The sequence below is a fragment of the Dicentrarchus labrax genome, unplaced genomic scaffold, assembly GCF_905237075.1.
Source record: "Dicentrarchus labrax unplaced genomic scaffold, dlabrax2021, whole genome shotgun sequence".
NCBI lineage: Eukaryota > Metazoa > Chordata > Actinopteri > Moronidae > Dicentrarchus > Dicentrarchus labrax.
Window position 1 is genome coordinate 9,880,147 of NW_026136721.1, and position 19,643 is coordinate 9,899,789.

Sequence of the window (19,643 nt, forward strand, 5' to 3'; positions counted from 1 at the left end):
TACATAAATACTGGTGTATTTACATAATGGAAAATTGCAGTTTTTATCATCTGCTGTACTGTATCCACTGTAATAATTCTTTTTTTTTTTTAACGATTGACACTTGAAAAGATGAAGGCACTTGCAGATTACAAGTTAGCACAAAATGTAAACCAATCTATTATGCATAAATAAATATTCTGTATGTAATATATCATATTAGTGTCCCATATTTCTAAATCACTTCCGGAAAGAGAAGCAGTTTGATCACCAACATTAACGGTCCAGGTAGGTCCAATAGACTTGATGGTGATACCTGTGTGAGCTAGTGCGTGTGTTCACTTGAATACACACATATACACACCAAAGGCACTATATATAATGCACATGTCTGTATGTCCTTTTCTTTTTTACTTGACTAAGAGTGCCATGCAATATATAAACTGTTCCAACACAAATGGCAAAAAAATGCTGCTTATCACATTTCTATGTAGCTGTAATATCATGGCTCGTTATCACGCAAGAAAAACACACCACCAGACACAGTGAAGATATGTGACATGCGTTTATTAAGATACAAAAATATTTACAGCTAACTTAGCAGTCAATTCTTTCACTGATTGGAATCTGAGAATGTACTTGGTAGAGCTGACAAAAACAGAGGGAAACAGAAAAGTGTGTGAGGAAAAAAGATGGCTGTGATCACTAATCCACCGGCACCGGCAGGTCCTGGTAGTTGTTGACCTCTGGATGGTAGTGATTGATCTCAGGTTGTTCACCGTTGAGGTCAGCGTACTCTACTGAACCCTGCAGACACACAAAGCAAGCCATTAAACACACACAGCGGATTCCTTTATTATTCTGATCCTTAAACCCTGGCACATAACGCAAAGCACTTAAGACTAAAGTACACACCAATGCTGTCCCTATACATACAAAGACTGTGATATTTAAACCCATTGCAAGTTAATCATAATTTCAACAAAAGCAATTTTTTGGGGATTCTAGTACAAAACAATTGCCCCTGTATGAGTTCAAATCTGATGTTAAGATGTGTTTTTATCCATCTCCTTATCCACCTAATTTATAATCCTCATTTCGACTGGAACAAAACCCAATAAAACACAACCAGAGGATGCTCTGTGTCTTTCTCATTATACAAACTTTTAACAATAATAAGACTACAGTTAGACCAAACTCCACAGTCTGTCATCAAGATACACTGATGAAAGAATCAGCCATTTTTAGATCATGATGTCACATCCTTAGTTTATTATTTCGAATTCCTCTCCTCAGCTGCCTCCAACACCATGTAGGGACAAATGGTGCGGTCAGGAGCAGCAGTGATTAAGGCATACTAGGGGACAGTATGCTGGCTGAGATGGGCTTGGAGGTAATTTGACTGGGCCACAGCGCTGATCTGAGCGGGCGATAGGGAAGGAAGCCCCAGCCCAAATGCCTTTGTTCTTTTCTGGAAACTCTGACAGCCGTTTCCCTTCACTCTGGATTATCGGTGTGCAAACAGTCACTGTGACCAAGAGCTAGCCAATGCAGGGACACCGGGATGGTTTTATTAATTTGGTATGCAAATGACAAACATGAGTAATGCTGCTGTATAAAACCTATTTAAGTCATTATTCAAGTCAAAGGGGGAAATAATGGCATCACCTCTTTATGTGTTATGTGAGTTAAATCTACATTAAAATAGTATTTAAATACTACATACAGGACAAAATAAAAACATGAAACTTAAATTTCACTAACAAAGCACCTTAGAAAATATATTATATTGAATAAGAAAACAATAAATTGTTTAATAAAAAAGCTTGGATTTGCAAACCAAATTTTTTGATTTGCAATATAACATTATTTGATCGCAGTGTTGATTTTTCTCTCAAACCTATTCCGTTTGAGTAAATAATAAAGACACAAAAGTAACTCAGTAAAGATCAAAAGTATCTTCAAAATATTCTCTTTTCGGTGATTTCAAATTAAAAGTCAACTATGTTTTTTTTTTTAAATGCAGAAAACTCCATGAAATTATACATATATTATAGCTATATATACAGTATATGAACTATAGTGTAAAACCAGGGCTGCAAGTATGATAATTGTAGCTATAAAGAGCGAGAAGATCATGAGTGTGATTTTGCTGCTGATTACTCACATAGTCATGGTGGTCAGCGGCACCTAAAGGAAAAAGCATCAGAGGTTAAATGTGTGTTGGGTGTGGATACAGCTCACTCACTGGCTGACCTCAGAGTTATTCATTAATCATTTGACAGTTATGATGATGTGGCTGACCTTGCTGACTCATTTGTTCCTACTCTCAAGAGACCTTTGTTTCAGCCTGTATGGCTTCAGCCAATAAGTTGTCTAAATCAATATTTAGAATATTCCCTCTCACTCAGATGCTTCGCTCAACAACCCAGGATTATTTTGTCACTGCTGAACAGGAAACATTAGGACTCTGATGGACTGCCTGTTAGACACATGCAGTGTCTGGCTGCTGTTCTAATAACAGGAAGTTCCTGCCAGCAGTAACAGGATATGGTCATGGTTCTTTGGCCTGGATAAACTATCCTTCCATCAGTAATTTCACATTAGAAATTATATTCCTGAAGTCTCACTAATAGCATGAGGTTGCAGTAAAAGTATTTAAAGCTGAATGAACAGTTTTCTGCCACTTGGGGGCAGTGCAACAAGCTGAAAACCCAACACTGATATTGATATCATGTTATAGAGTTGAGTTGGTGAACACATTAGTAAACAGTTGCCTATTTACACATCAAAGAAAGAGCAATATTTCCAGTCCAGGTCCAATTTCACTCTCCTTTTAGCTTTGTTTCTGTTTCCACCAACAGCAGAAATGCAACATAATATTTATAGGTATGTTTTCATTAGTGTATAGTCACCTATAAATAAAAACTGCTGGGTTTTCATTATCTTAGAATGAGAGGTTTTCATCTACAGACAGACTGGGTCCTCTTCTACAGAGTCCACCATGTTGAACTGCCATGTTTCTACGGTAGCCCAGAATGGACAAATCAAACACTGGCTCTAGATAAGGCCTTATGCATTTTTTGCAAGTTTAGTGGCAACCGTAGTTTCTCCTAGATGCTTAGAAGGTTGAGCTGTATTCAGATGGTTGCAATCCGCAACTTAATTGTTAGATGCCATTATTAAAAAAAATGGCTCGACAGCGCCCACTATTGACCAGCCCAAATGGCACGTTTCACCTATGAGTATGAAAAGTGGTACACATGTAGATCTTGTCCAGATGTACAAAAAAATCTCTTGGAGCCATATCCCAAACCCAACAAGAAATCAGCCATTTTGGATTTAGTAGCCATTTTAGGTGTTTTGCACATGTTGTATTTTAACAAACTCCTAGGGACACCCTAACTCAGTGCACCCTAAAGACCATTACGATTAGAAGTTGTGCTATTTGTGAGTTAACACATAACACGGCCACAGCACACCCCGACACGCGCAGGGCCCGTTCATCGCTGCTTGCAGCTTAAATTCTCTGTGTTTGTTACTATGAGCAACCCCTTTCACAGTTAATTCATTCTTAACGTAAAAATATTCATCAGTGCAGCTTTAAAGATGTTAAACTCACCATGTGGAGATTTTTGAAGCTCGCTGTACACTGTGTCTGTGCCTTTTCTGAATGGGACTGTTAACGTAAAAAGCAACACATTAGCCTGCTTGAACATCAAAGTTTAGCAGATACTGTCTGTTTGATCTATCATTAACAGACATCTAAAAAGAGAGGGGCTGTGTCATATTCTGTAACTGCCAACTATGGCCCGTCGGGACCTTGAGCACAGGACCATAACGAAGTAGGGGCCAGTATCAGAAACCAGCCTGGCAATTATCTCAACCCTTCCTGTTTATAAGGTCTGCAGTTCAGTTCTGGAAATCCCAGAAGTTATCCCTGCAGTTACAGCAACTTGGAGATGTGTTAATTATGAGTAATTAGGCCCCTCCCAGGATGCCTTGGTCCATATTATCAAGGAATGTGGGCAAAACTGAGAACGAGAACCAAAAGCAGAAAAAAGATAGGGTAGTAGACAATATAACTTTTTGTGTGTGTGTGTGTGTGTGTGTGTAGTGTTAACCTCTGGCAGGATCTACTGGCCCAGGATGCACCACCTCAGTGTACTCCACATCAGGCTCATTGGACTTCACGCTGCTCTCCTCGTCACTGTCGGCATCTACACACGTGAACAAAATTCTCTGTGAAACATGCTTCATGAATTCATAGTCATCTTAATGAGGGGTATCGTTTTCTTAAGCATTAATGTCCATTATTGACCATGGAAACAGTCATGACCTTTCATGCCTAATATGGACAAGAAATCCTAAGAGCTATAGTATAACTTCTGAACTTCCATGTCAACAGATCAATCTGCATGACAAGTAGTAAGTGGACCTTGAGTGGGGATTAGTTTGTGGATATACATTTTTTTGTCTTATGAAATTGGAAGTTGAATTCATCTGCAAAATAATCTCAACCATAGTTATTAATACAGTAGTTAGCCCAGTGAGAGCCCATAAAGTGTCAAGTGTTCCCACACTGGCTGCTGTTCAGGAAAAGTTACACACAGTAGGCTCCCTTTAAAGTAGGATTTAGTGGCATCTGGCGATGAAGTTGCAGATTACCATCAACTGAATATCGCTCGCCTTCCAAACGTGTAAGAGAAGTAGAGTAGCCGCAAAACCCACAAAAAAACACTGAAGGCCCCCATTTAGAGCCAGTGTTTGGTTTGTCCGTTCTGGGCTACTGTAGAAACACGTCAATTCAATATGGCGGATGCCATGAAAGAGGTCCCACACCCTCTGTAGATAAAAACGGATTATTCTAAACCCAACAATTCTTATATTCAGGTGATTATACACTAATTACAACATACCAATGAATAATATATTCCATTTCTGCCAATAGATCCTCCTAAATGTTACACACTGGACCTTTAAAGTTCTCTGAGGTTGTGCTCAGTAGTTCCACCTGTGTTAAATATACATGCCTTCTTCGAACTGTAAGACATTAATCAAAGCATTAATATAATGGTAGACGTTAGAAGCCCAGCTCACCATCTTCAGATGGTCGCTTGCTCCACACACTGACTGCAACTCTGTCCGCCTTCACTGTGAAACACAGAAAGACAGACATCTGTCATAAGGCAGCTGCCAAACCGACACTTTCATTAAGTTGTAAAAGTTCTGCACTGATTAAAATAAAGAAACATATCTTAATAGGTAATTAGCAATAAAATGACATATTACAGAGCATGTATGAACATCACCTGATCTAGGTGTATTTGTGTCATTATTTTTGTGAAATATACCTTTTCACTTTCTTGCTGAGAGTTGAATGAGAAGAATATCACCCTTAAATCTATCTGCTCAGTATGAAGCTACAGCCAGCAACTGGTTAGCTTAGCTTAACAAAAGGAACATCTAGCCTGGCTCATGTCTAAAGGAAAAATAACTTACCAATTACCTTTTTAATTAGAATGTTTTATCTTGTTTGTTTAGGCCATATAAAACAGAGCCAGTCTAACGGTTTCCCCTTCCAGTCTGTATGCTAAGCAACGCTAACTGTATCCTGGCAGTAGCTTTATACTTAAGAGTCAGGCATGAGAATGAAATCGGTCTTCTCGCCTCACTCTTAGCAAGAAAGTGAATTTGAAAGTGTATTTCCCAAAATGTCAATCCATTTTTACATGACCAAAAGTCAAATATCAAGATTATATTCCATTCCAAAAGCAATAACAGAGAGATAAGTGAGATTTTTGGCACATCTCTACAGTTTGGCCTTCACTGGAGGCTTTATTACTCTGAAAATAAAACCATACAGAACAAACAGATATCTTGTGCTGCCTTGTGCATAATAGGCTGTTAATTCCGCAGCGGCTGCACAATAAACTCTGGCAAAAACAACTTCCTTTTGCAACTTCCCAGTTGGTAATGTAATCTCACACACAGCTCAACCAGGCTCATGTGATTAATTTCCTCCACCTGCTGCATGTATTCAATCTTGCCTCCCCCCCCCCCCCCCCCAGCCTGCCCTGTGCCAGCATAGGAAGTTTCTTGCAGGCCCTATTGTTTCAACTTTTCAAGGAAGTCTCTGCTGTGTGTTCCTTTTTAGGAAATGAATAGACTTCATGTTATGTTGGTATTGTCATGGACCTGTGCTTAGGACGGTGACACCATCCAGCATACACTGTAATGGAAGAGTAATGCAGGCATGATAATAGTAAACATATTTTTGGACTTTTTGTGCAGTATAAAGGTTTTTAGCATACTTAGCCTCAGATACAGCTGGAGCAAAATGAATGGTACTGACACACTTCTAAATAAAACCAATATCTTTATTCTATGTTTCTCTTCCAATCAGTCAAAGGATCAACCAAAAATATATACACACATTTCTCGTGATAGTGATTAAATGTATATACAGATCACCCAGCCCATTAAAACATGCACAGCAGACAAATAGAGCCGTTGCAACAATAAAGGACAGCAATTCACACGGACATGGCGAATGAAGAAACAAAGGACAAAGACAGTAATGTTAGGTATAAAATCAGAGGCCATCTAGATTGCAGGAGGAGGGGAGAGGGAGCAGCGGGTCCTGGTTTCTCATAACACGCCCCTCCTTGTCACCGAAAATTCATCAGAAAATGTCCAAATCCTACAACACTTGGCATCATAAACAGGATTACTGCTCTGAAAGTCCTCTCTCAGAGCTTCCTTTTCTTTGAAAGTTTAAAAAAATTTGAATTGAAAGTCCCGCCCACTGTAGGGCATCTCTACACTGTGGCTGGGATACTGTAGCTGCTCCTGTTGCTGAAGTCAGCGGGAAGCGACGCCACGCTATCTCTCACCCCATTGGTCACTCTCCCCTCTGTGCCATCATAGAGAGGCGCTGCGTCTGGAAGAAGATGATAATGGGCGCTCTAAGCATTTTGCAACAATTGACAATCAATGTCACGATGATTGAACTACTTAAGCATCTTCTTCCTGCGTAAGCACAGCTTGTACCTCAGAGTTTACTTCCTACATCAACTATATCCTAACAACATCCTATTTTTCCTGCCTCTGCACTACAGACTTAGACACAAACACAATGTGCATGCAAAAAGTCAGAGACAGACGAAGACAATACGTTCAAATGTACATATGTTGTGCGTGCATATAAACTTAAACAGGATATCTACAACTGGAAAGCAACATACACTGTTACATAAACAAAGTTAGCCAGGTCACCACAAAATGAGCCCTGCATGCATATTAGAACATGAATCATGGGATGAAAATGGATTGCTGTGGAACCATGCCATGACTGTTGAGGCAAGATAAATGACTAATGGCTGTTAAGATGATGACTAATGAGTACAGTCAGTGGTACATAGAAAACTAGTAAAACCAAGCTACCTGAGGCTGCGTTATAAACCTCTGTGTCGTAGGTTAGATTCACTGTTAAAGAGTCATCTGATTTAGGGCTCGGAGGCTTTCTGAGAAATGGTAAAAATAAAGTCAACTTGGGCATTGGTGAAGTCAAGGAAAAATCTACTAAATGCCCAAAAGATCTAAAGCTTAAGTAGTGTATGCAATCAATTCTGATACAAGAGCACACTGGTGGTTTTGTATGTTGTAGCCTATTAAGATGGCGCAGCTCTTGTAGCATCCTGTTACAGCAGCTTGTGTTAGACCCCCTGAGGAGTTTTCTTCAAAACACATGGTGTGTTTAACTGAGACCTAAAGATGTGCTGAATTAATTACCGTCCTTAAAAAAACATATGTAGATTAGTGGAACAAGCCCCTCGTGTGTACACACCTAAGTACGTATTAAGTTTGGGAGTTTTTTTTTTCTTTAATACAAACAGTATGTTCAATTTACATTTAATTCTACAACTCTAACATTAACTTCATGACATGCACTTGAAAAATGTCCAGTACAAGTGCACTACACATTACTCTAACTTCAAGAAACAGTTTGGTGTTTTGTGAATATGCTTATTTGTTTTCTTGCTGAGTTAGCTGAGAAAATCAATACCTCTCTCATGTGTGCACGTTAAATATGAAGCTAACGGTAACAAAATTAGCCTCCCAAGACCTCTAAAGCTCACTAATTAACACTTTATGTGACTATTTCTTGGGCTGGGAAAAGTAACTTCTAAAGTTGACATTCTTGATGTCAGAGTGTATGTGAGTGAGCAAAGCAACACCAAGTGGAAAAGTGTCCTGAGATAACTTTTGTTATGAATTGGCGCTATACAAATAAAATTGAATTGAATTGGATTGAATTGGAAATGATGTGTCACAAAATAAAACTGTCTAAAAACTCAGTGTCTCCTATCTCAAGCAAGTTTCAAGTCTCGGAAAGCTGATCTTCATAGAATGCTAATATTTAACTAATTACTACCCGGAAGGTAGGAAATCAACCCAAATCTTTGAAAAAAGGTTGTAATAATAAGAAGTCTATGTGCTCAAACATGCAAAACAACCAGTGTGGCTCTTTAAAGGTCCAGTGTGTAACATTTGGGAGGATCTATTTGCACAAATGGAATATAATAGGTATTCTTAAGTATTATTTTATTATTATCACCTGAATATAGGAATCATTATGTTTTTGTTGTGTTTGAATGAACTGTTTTTATCTACAGATGTTGTGGCCGCATTTCATGGAGTCCACCATGTTTCTACATTAGCCCAGAAGGGACAAACCAAACACTGGGTTTAGATAGGGGTGTTTTTTTGCATTTTTGAGCATTTTGAGGCTACCGTAGATTCTTCTTCATGCACGGAAGGTGAGGATAAAACGAGGGAGTTGCCACTAAATCCTACACTCAGGACCTTTAAAGGCTATAAATAAGCTGTTAAAACTAGACACACTGTCACTAACTTCTCCAGTATCTGTCACATTCAGAGTAAGCAAGTAGTCGAGCCAACTCACACCGACAGTTCAGCAGCTGCTTCTCTTTTACCTACAATAGGAGAGGAGAGGTGAGAAGAAGAGCAGGAGGAAGTAGGCAGAGGAAAGTTGGTTTTCATACAGACATGAGAGGCCTGACTTGTTGGAGGGCTGTAGGTCTTTCTACCTCTTTTGGATCTGAAGCACAGCACACACAACACCACCAACACCGACACCACCAGTAGACAGAACCCCACGATCACACCTTTCTTCCATTGCGCCAGTTGCACTATGGAGGGAGAAAAAGAGACAAACACACAGAAAGAAGGCAAAGTCAGTGACAAATAAAATGGAAGGGGAAAGAAGGGGAGTGAATAAAATAGGACAGGATTACCACGGTTGTTGAAGACAGCACCACTGCCTTAGTGTGAGATTACATTACCGTGTGTATGATTTAGTGGCATCTAGTGGTGAAGCTGCGGATTGCAACCATTTGAATACAGCTCAGCCTTCCAAGCGTGTAGGAGAAGTATGGTGGTTGCAAAACTTGTGGAAACGCTGAAGGCCCCATCTAGAGCCAGTTTTAGAATAAAGACTGGATCTTTAGAGGTCAAGTGTGTAACATTCAGGAGGCTCTATTAGCAGAAATGTAATATAATATTCATAGGTTTTTTTTAATGTATGTTTTAGTGTATAATCACCTGAAAAATAATAATCGTTTAAGAAGTGTTTTTGTTAACTTAGCATTAGCCATTTTTATCTACAGAGTCCATGGCCTTTTATGTTTTTTGTGGCTGCACTAGGTTTTCCTACACGCTTGGAACAGTAGGGTGAGACCAGAAGGCTGTAGTCTGATACTACGCTGCTAGAATCCTATACAGCCTACAAACTGGACCTTTAACTATGTTTCTTTACTTTCAATTAAATTTTAGTCTCTGAAGGTTATTTTTTGCATGCCTCAGAAGTAAAACAGACCTGCTGTTTAGTCATTCACAGAACAGCAGGTTTGGAGCAGGTGGGGGTCCATAATGAACGTTAATACGCATCGCTCTCACCCACTATGTCGACATTGTCACTGCGGACGTTGTTGGCGTGGTTGAATGCCTCGCAGTAGTATCTTCCGCTGGATTCCTTAGACAACAAGGGGATGTTGTGTTTTGTGTAGTTCTGGTTGGAGGTGGTAGTACTAAGTGGCTGTTCACGGCCTTCACGGTACCACTTAAAGGTGACCGGCGGAGTTCCTCTTATACTACATAAGAGGTCGAGATAACCTCCCTCATAAAGGTTTTCTAAGCTGGGGAGGACGGTCACAGTCGGGTCCGACAGAGGCTCTGGGAGAAGAAAAGGTGGAAGAAAAGAGGTGAGATTAGTCAACACTGCTTCAATTATAAACTTCGATTTTATTATGTCATTAAAGCCCAAAAACCTTACAGACACTTTCATTACATTTCTTTAAAGAAATGGTTTGACATTTTGGGAAATATGCTACGTATAACATACATAGAACTATACCTTCTTAGATGAGAGGATCAATACCACTCTTATGTTTGTACAGTAAATATGAAGCTACAACGAGCAACTGGTTAGCTTAGCTTAGCATAAAGACTGGAAACAGCAGGTGTAAAAACGTCCATTTGATGTTAGGGGGGAGTTCAGGAATATTTCTTGGGTAATAGTCTGACACATAATTTCCTGTAAAACAGCAATCATTGTTTTTACACTTTTGTTTCTGTACAGATTAAACAAACAGATGTGTTGCTTTAGAGGTGCCTGTATGTGGTTCCCCCTGTTTCCAGTCTTTACTTTTTAGCAAAAATGGACGAGAAGATTTCAAAGTGCTAGAAAAAAAACAAACCCTGACAGCTGGACAAGTTTCATCTGCTGAGGAAGGTCGTGTTATGTGACTGAAAAGCTACTAAACAGACCTTGAAGTGTTCTGTCATTTGTTAATAGTTGCTTTTTTTCAGAGTTACATGCCATATAATCATATGACTCAACAGTGGTTATTTACATGTGGTGATCCATTTATGAGCAGTTTGATGAGCCATATTTAATATATAGTAATCATGTAAAATAAACATACATACTTGTTTTGAACATTTACCTATGACAGCAGTGATGAGATTTTTACTGAGCCCGCCCTCCCTGTGACTGTTCTTTGCCTCACACATGAACTTGTTTATTTCTTCAGGCTTGGTGATGGTGACTGTAAAGATAGCTTGTTGAGAGGACAGCTTGATGCTGGTTGTGCTCAGTGGTTTATAATCCTTGAACAGGGTGTAGTTTATCGGCAGGCTGCCAATGTCTGACTGACAGAGGATCTTGAAGGGCTTTCCTAGAACTGCCCTGCCATCCACAGAGATCCTTGGCACGGAGACATAAACTAAAGAGGATAAAGAAAAAAGTTAAACACACCGATTTCCTCTGGACAGATCAGATGAAGCAAAAACCAAAGGCCTGTCCAGACAAGATTTTTGTCATTCAGACACAGGTGATTTCTATGTAAATGCTCTGTCCGAGGTTTCTGCCTCTTAAAAGAAAAATTTCTTTTCCCCCCCCCCCCCAACTTTTTTTTTAAAGGAAGGGAAGGTTTTTTTTTAATAAAAAAAAAAAGAAAAATCCAAAACTTTTTTATTTTGGAAAAAGAAAAAAAAAAAATTATTTTTAGTTTAAAAAAAAAAAAAAAAAAAAAAAAAAAAAAAAAAAAAAAAAAAAATAAAATTTTTTTTTATATTTTTTTTTTTTTTTAAAAAAAAATATTTTTTTAAAAAAAAAAAAAAAAATAAAAAAAAAAAAAAAAAAAAAAAAAAAAAAAAAAAAAAAAAAAAAAAAAAAAAAATCGAATTAATGTCATCATTTAACATTATTAGATTAGATAGCAAATTATGCTGCCACTTGGGGGCAGAGGAAACTAGCCACGAAGACAACACTGACATATTATCACCTTTTAAATTAGTATGGCAAACTTGTTAGCAAAAGGCTGCTGCAGCCTTTATGTTATCAATAATGTCATGATGACTTTTATGTAAAAGTAAAATTTCTGATGCATTTACATAAATCCACTTTTAATTGGTTTATTCAAATTTGCATCTAGAAGAGGCATCAAGTAAGTTTACCTTTAGGACGTACAGTCAGAGCTTCACTGTGTTTCTTAATGCCCTTGGCTTCAGCAACACAGGTATAGTTGAATTCAAAATGTAGGGCCCTGCCAGAAAATACTCCATTGCCCCCGGGGTTCAGCGAGCTTTGTGGTGGATCAAGAGTGTAAGTCACATCTTCCTTGGTGAGTCTTTCAGAGGCATATCGCTCACATCTGCAGGTTATTTTCATAATTTCCCTTTGAAAGACTTCAGCTGGAGATATGGTGATAGTAGGTGCTGAAAACAGTTCTGTGGATAGATTTAAAAAAACAAATCATCATCTGCACTGATGTCACTTAGTGTAAATATTGATAGATATAGAGACACAATACCAACAAGATGCAATAAAAGATTATCAGGGTCAAAAACAAATGATTTCAAAAAAATCAATCAATAGGCTTATACTGGTAATACATTAATTACAATAGAGTGTAAAAGAAATAAAAAGGTTTGTAGTTTTCCTTTAGCACATCCTGCTGTTACGGATTAACATTGGTATTCATTTGGAGTCGTGTTATAGCTACTAGGTGAATGTAAGTCCAGTATTCACGCTTCTTTTGCTTTGTTTTTGGTCTCTACTAACTCTAAGGGAAAAATCTCTTTAGCTGCTAATAGCCTAATGCACCATGTTCACCAGCTACTTGCTGGTGAAAATAATTTAAAGATCATTTTTATTGACTCCTTTTGTGGTTTATTAAACTAGTAAAAGATTATCAGAGTCAAAAACAATCATCAATTGGCTATATTGATTGTTTATTAAAATAATTTAAGTGTTTTTGACTCTGATAGTTAAATAATTCAAATGGAGCATAAGAGAAATAAAAAGCTTTAAAACATGTAAATATTTAAGATTAAGAAAAACGAAAAACATATCAATAGAACACAGGTTTATATATATTTATATATATACAGCATGCACACACAGGTCTTTCCTCTGTCTACTCACCAGTCACTGAAAGTATCTTTGTGGCAACTTTCACTATATTTCCAATCTCTAATTTGCACTCAAACTCCCCAGGATCAATTGCCTTTGCAACCATGACGTGTTTAAGTGTTGTGGTTTTGTTTCCACTGCTAAGAAGGCTGTCCCCCTGGCTCAGGTAGAGATGGAAACTTTCAGAGTTGTGCAGAAGGTTGCTGATGGAACACGAGATGTCGAGTTGGTCTCCTTCATAGATTTTGTACTGAGGGCCAATCTCCAAAACTGCTGTGATGGGCAGCTCTAAGGAGACAAAATCAATGAAGAAAAAGCCCTGAGTGGGTCCAGTGCATAGAAAAGTACAGAAATTTGAAAATTAAGGCTATTTACCTTTGACTGAAACAGTGACATTGTTGCTGTCCTCAGACTTAAAGGACTCTGGCGTTACGAGGACAGTATAGGAACAGTGAATTTTGTGGACGCCAACACTGCTGAAGTGAAGCTTGATCTCTGCCTGGTTGGAACTGGTGTGCTTGTCCTGGAACTCTTTGGAGTCCTTGAAGAAGTAGAAGAAAATGGAGCCTGTCTCACCAGGCGCCGTACACCTGGCCGTTACCTCCTCCCCTTCAATGACCACACCCTTGTTAAGGTGGAGAACTGGTTTTGACAGGCCTGGAAACCCAAAAAGTGAAAAATGTGCTCAGATTTAATCCGATGGAGCTTGAAAAAAGTAAATGGAAATGAAACAGCACCATTTTCTGCCAGTGTTAAAGACATTTCCCTGTTGCTGTTGTATATAAACACATCATTCCCATTACTGAAATGTTTTGACTATTTTTTTAATCTTAAACACATAGGATTTATTATTGCTAAAAATGTACAGGAAAAAAAATCTAAGCAATCTCAGTTGTTCTCTCACCAGATTAACATTTTAGATCTTTTTTGGCATATCCTGCTAACAGATGTTTAACATATTTTTAAAATTTTTAGTTAGAAACTCTTAGTTTCTTTTGAAATGATTTATTATCAGATTCACCTGAACTTGATAAACAGATAATAGGCTACTGGATCCATAATAACAAACCAACCTGTTACTGTGAGTTTCTTGACGTCGCTGCTCATCTCTCTGCTCTCAATTTTAACCGTGCACTTATATTTGCCAGTGTTGAAGACTCTGGCCTCGGGCAGTAGGTACAGTAGATCCTCTGGGGTGCTGGAGGTCTTGGTGTAGACAACGTTGCTGTCTTTGTATATAGTGTACTCACGACTCAGCACCGCCTGCCCCGAGATGCTGACGAGGGCCTGGCATCTCAGAGTCACATTGGTGTCCCGTGTCACATCAGTACTGGGCTCGATGGACAGGGTGATGTTTCTTATCGTAACTAGGGAGTGAATTCAAAAATAAATAAATTAGACTTAATGTGCAAGCTAATCTACTGCCCTGAAAAAGAGTAGGCAGTTGACTTTGAGCTTTTACATTTTGACTTTAGACCATATTTATAATGCTTTAGCTTTGTCATTGCAAGTTATATTTGAAGTTCAATACCACCCTTTTGTCTATCTAACTACGGACCTAGAGCTGGAAGTGGATTATCTGATGTTAGCATAAAGAGAGTTCAGTTTGTTGTTTCGTGGTTAATGAGCTTTTGATGTGCTGGTAGGTGGATTTTTGAGCAGAGCCAAGATTTCCCGCTGCTTCCAGTCTGTATGCTAAGCTAAGCTAATTGACTTGTGGCTCTAGTTTTACTTTTTTACGTACAGATAGAGTGGTATCGATCTTTTCATCTAACTATTGGCAGAAAAGCAACAAACAGATGGAGAAAAAAAATGGTGAGATATAAGTTGTAGTAAATTGTCCTCATGGCTTCTTCTGGTACGATCATTACCAAAAAAAGAGTCTGAGAGTGGAGACAAAGTTCTGTTTCCAATGTTACGTTAACCACTATACACACTTAAATGGTTTCCATTCAACAAATCTTTTCTCTGTAGTTCTCTACATTTATTCATACACATTCACGTCACTGATATTTATGAATACTTTTTCTAGTTAACCGTATATGTTCTTTGGGTAACTTATATGTGATATTTTACTCTGTAGACTTACTGCTTTATTTGAATGTGAGCATCTATATGGTTTTATATTTTGTGAATTTCACTGTTCATTCAGGCAGACAGCACCATCCTCACAGTACTGGAAAAACAAAAGCAGTCCGACTTAAAGGCAGGGCGTCAAAACAACACATGCATGCTGTATGCAATGCTCTGTCTACCGACTGAATCCTTGTGAATGCAGCATTAGACTGTGAACATATTGACAGAGCCCTTTCTTGACCTCTCTATGGAGTCTATTTCTGTGTTCATCTCCTACCTTTAAACAGATTTACACCCTATACACATGTCTGTCAGATAACTACTGATTTTATCCTGAGGAAGGCCAGAAGCACCCAGACGTTGATGTACAAAGACTGAATTGGCGTCCAGAGTATTCAGTTGTACCCCCTTTCCTTTGAGCTTTTACATAGTTTGCAGATTAGTGGATTGAACAGAATTTCCTTTTAATCACTTCCCTTCATGCACTTCCTGTTCAAACCAACGCTCCTGAATGGTCATTTTGCTGGAATATTTTAAATGACCAGCGCTGAGATTTCTATTATAGTTGCCATTTAATTGAGTATCAGCTTGGCACTCAGGAAGCTGATGTGTTACCACGGAATTTCATCATCGTATGCATCATGAAAGCATCCTTTCTGGGTATGTGACTCACACAATAAACAATGCATGAATGCATGACTGTACAATTCTTAGTGATCTGATGTTAAAAAACAACCACAATGCCAGAAGATTCAAATAAATCTAAAAGAGCACCGTCTGTTGGTATGCAGCTGGGCCAGACGGAACCCATCGGCTACTGACGATTTAGCCCCTGGGGCAATGTTTCGGTGGTTCTAATATAAATATAAATAATATAAAACGGATATCTGGGCCAAAACTTCCTCTGCAGTCCAATTACCAACTTCATACTTGTGAATGATGAGCTAATGTCTAAATTATCTAAATCGTCCGAGGGGTTGTGAGATTGCATTTTTTGGCCAATGTGTTCCACTTCTTGTTGACCTGCATGCAACCAAGACCTGTTGGTCAATACTACTCGTACTACAAATGGAAACCAGATCGCTTCGAAACAGCTTTGGCGCTTTTTTGGAAATTTGCATTAGAGGAAATGTCATTGGTAGGACTGATCTTACAGGTATGCAATCGCAATGAATGATTCAGAGGAGATATTTATTGTCAGATACCAAGACTAAAAGAGCAACATTTTGTATTTTAGGAAACACTTTTTAAAAGTGACAACGGTCTAGTTTCTGCAGTGTAACCGGAGACAGAAAGCATCTGCACACCTACGTCAAGCCTCCCCACCTCATCACCCATATGGTGGAGTATTAGAGACAACAAGCTGCTGTTGTGACTCAGGGTGGGGTGTTGTGGGGCAGTAAACAAACCCGGAGAACAAGAAGAAAAAGGACAGGAAAAGCACTTTGTCAGACAAACAAGCCACTCGGGGGACCTTTCACCATTTCAGAGCCTGCTGAATCTGGCCCACGCCCAGCATCATTCAACAGACCTGGCAGGCCTGATGATGAGAAAAATCAGGCGTGCAGGGCAGAGATTTGCTATGGGCCCTCAAATGGTGTGTGAGTCATGGCAGGTGCATGCTGAGCCAGTGGTGGAAAGTAAGTACATTTACTCAAGTACAATACTTAGGCACAGTTCTGAGGTAATTGTACATTACTAGAGTTTTTACATTTAATGCTTCACTACATTTCAAAGGGAAATATTGCACTTTTTAGTCCATCATATTTATCTGACAGCTGTTTTGTGTCCATAACTTTCAGCTTGAGGCCCATTAAAAAAAGGAGTGTCTATGAGTCATCAGTTCTACCAAAGAGTGATTTCCCCTCTAAACCCCTGAGATGGTTTCACTGTTGAAGGCCCAGAGTTCAAATGATCCAATATTTCATTAAAAAGCATGGGCTGCATGGATGTACAAAAAATAAATACTGATTGGTATAGAAGAACTTTTTTCTTCTTTCATCTTTGGAACATCACATGTCAAAACTACCAAACTGTATATAAAGTAGTTAAAACTAGCTCCAGCTGGTCTAGGTGGATCAGTATTAATAACAACTTAATAATATTGTAATAATGGAGACCATTTTTACTCATACAAAATACATTTAGCTGATAACACTTCTGTATTTTTACTTAAAGATCCCCTCCAGACATGTAATAAGACACATATACAAATAATCTGCTTGGAACAGTAATGTGTGTCTGATGTGTTTTTTTCTGCAAAAAAAAACTACAATTCCCACATGAAAATCATCTCCTTCTTCCTCATGAAAAAACCCACAATCTCTGAATATGCAAAAGTTTATTTCTAAAGTTTTCCTGCTGGACACAAGATGTCTCCTCCTTCACTGTAAAGTCCATTCTCAGTGGATGTGCACTGGTGGATCACAATGTACAAGTTGCATACTGCTGCAGGAACAAGAAGAAAATGTTTTTGATTGAAAGGGAACTTTAAGAAATAATTTAAATGCAGGGACTTTACTTGTAATGCTGTATATTTACACTGGGCTATTGGTACTTTTACTTAAAAGATCTTCCCCCTTTGTGCTGTCTGTATCCACATAACATGACCAAGACTGAGAATATATGAGAGGTACAGTGGCGACTAAAAGGTGGATGAAGTGTGTGTGGGAAATAATAATATTTAATAAGCACCTGCAGAAATATAACCCCGGCTACATATATTAGTTATATTTTTTCTGTTCTCTCTAATCCTTGCACTTTTCAAATGTAAAAAATTCTCTGCCTTAAAATGTAAGGTCAATAAAGTGTTATATTGTATGTTTAATGTCTTGCTTTTGTCTGTGTATTGTATTAAAATGAGCAGTTTGTGATACCTGATTTAAAAAGGTACAACATTTGGTTTTATATGCCAGTGTTAATATTATTACAATCAAATAAGTGGATTATTATTATTATTATGTCTGATTTTCTTCAATTCTCACTTTTTTTCTGTTAAAACAGTGGATCACCGCTTCAGCTCAATAAAACACATTCAGAAAGAACAATCTCACAAGGGTATATCTGATAAATCGCTTATGTAAGAAGCAACCGCAAACATTAGTAATCAAATATAGGTCTTTCTTCACGTCCTGAGTCTGGCCCTGGCTCAGACAATGCCTCCATCTCTACTACAACTGATCCGCACTGACTCATGCCTTCCATCACTGACCAAGTCAAGAGGACAGGGAGGCGTGTGACACTGCTCGCCAACATGTTCCCAACGCTTCCTACCACAGCCTTTCCACCGTAACAGACACCAGAAAGCTCTGATAACAAACAGGACTGTTTCCACTGACTGACCATGTGTGTGTCTGTTTTTTAGTGGCCGATAACTGAAAAGTCTTCCAACTCAAAGACCAGTAACCTATGTTATGTTCGTATGGAAAGCAAAGCAATGATGCTCCATAAACACAGACCCTATTTTTTAAACAACAAATATTATCTAGATTAGATTAGATTTGGTGTATGATTTATTTTAGACTATACTTACATGACTGTGCGTTCACCACTCCCCATGGATGGAAGTCTTGGGGCAAGATAAGAAAGTAAAGCACCAGGTTAGAAACAAATCTATCAACCGACTCCACAAAAAGAAATCCAGAGAGTTCCTATGCAGAAGATAAAAGGTCAGCGGTCTTACAGCTGGACAGGAGTGTGGAGGTGAGCAGTAGAAGGATGGTCATCCTGTCTGAGGGACACTGAGGCTCCCAACGCTGCTGGCTGTCCTGGAGGTTAACAGACTTGTGACTATGGCAGTTGATGGGCAGTGTGTGGGGGGCAGATCTGATACTGGTGGGTGGGAGCGGACACTAAGGTGGTGCTCTACCTCAGCCACTCAGTGGTCAGCCAGCAGTGGCGGTTATCAACGCGAGCAGCCGTCGGCTTGGCTTAATTTGCCAGGAAGTCAGTGTTGTTTCCTCAGGATGTTCGTGCCGCCCTGACTCTTTGCTGTTGTGGAATGTTCTCCTCCTTCATGTATGAGTGTGTGTGGATGTGTGTGTGAAATGGTAGTCACAATAATGGTGTATTGCTTGGGGTGCAGTAGTCAGGCCTTTCACCTCTGACCTTGGCTGGCAGGGCCGGTGCAGGTAGAGAGAAGAACAAGACGGGACAACATTCTTTGTGCTGCAAAGCCCATTTCCTGATGTGAAGATAATGGTTTAGTTCAGCTACTGAAAACTGTTTTCACTCACATAAATCTTGGCCTAACTCGTATGTAGCTGGAACTATTTTCACTGGTACGCATTGTTTCCATCATGACTTACACCCTGATGAACTACTCACATTTGACTTTGGCAGTTAGTCAGTGACTTCATTCGAATTCAAGATGTAAAGTGAATTAAATGATGCAAGATATATATATATAAAAAAGTTATTTCAAAGCCATGTTCAACGAAAGCAAGTGAAACTAAAACTGAAATCTCAAATACAATGATCCCACCAAATATGGTTGACATAAAAGCAGCTCTATTCCAGCCCTGTTGTGCGTTTTGGGGAGCTGTGGAGCCTGCTGACACGGCCAAATTTTCGCCAGCTCTGACGTGTG

The 19,643-nt window shown here is 38.9% G+C and overlaps 1 protein-coding gene across 16 annotated transcripts; it reads right to left on the reverse strand.

Moving 5' to 3' along the window:
- Positions 1 to 525: 525 nt before the first annotated feature.
- pecam1b (platelet and endothelial cell adhesion molecule 1b) lies at positions 526 to 18,953 on the reverse strand. Of its 16 annotated transcripts, XM_051385192.1 has the most exons (16): positions 18,738 to 18,953; positions 18,588 to 18,623; positions 14,053 to 14,346; positions 13,355 to 13,636; positions 12,992 to 13,267; positions 12,022 to 12,294; positions 11,010 to 11,288; positions 9,961 to 10,236; positions 9,093 to 9,194; positions 8,948 to 8,978; positions 7,426 to 7,505; positions 5,080 to 5,133; positions 4,104 to 4,199; positions 3,602 to 3,658; positions 2,147 to 2,169; positions 526 to 786 (listed from the first exon to the last, which is right to left on the reverse strand). In XM_051385192.1, exons 1-16 carry the CDS (start codon positions 18,778 to 18,780, stop codon positions 685 to 687), a joined length of 2,304 nt encoding a protein of 767 aa, XP_051241152.1. In that variant the 5' UTR covers positions 18,781 to 18,953; the 3' UTR covers positions 526 to 684. The 16 variants fall into 16 exon arrangements, 10 of the variants coding, with proteins under 10 accessions (XP_051241152.1, XP_051241153.1, XP_051241154.1 ...); XM_051385193.1 differs by lacking the exon at positions 3,602 to 3,658; XM_051385194.1 differs by lacking the exons at positions 7,426 to 7,505; positions 8,948 to 8,978 and having other exon boundaries at positions 18,738 to 18,952.
- Positions 18,954 to 19,643: the final 690 nt, after the last annotated feature.

Excerpts from the sequence above, each read along its gene's own strand:
- pecam1b (XM_051385192.1), bottom strand. The coding sequence starts at position 18,780 with ATGACCATCCTTCTACTGCTCACCTCCACACTCCTGTCCAGCT. Across the intron at positions 4,200-5,079 it reads CAAGCGACCATCTGAAGATG|ATGCCGACAGTGACGAGGAG; the intron begins GTGAGCTGGGCT and ends TCACGTGTGTAG. Across the intron at positions 787-2,146 it reads CCGCTGACCACCATGACTAT|GGTTCAGTAGAGTACGCTGA; the intron begins GTGAGTAATCAG and ends GTGTGTCTGCAG.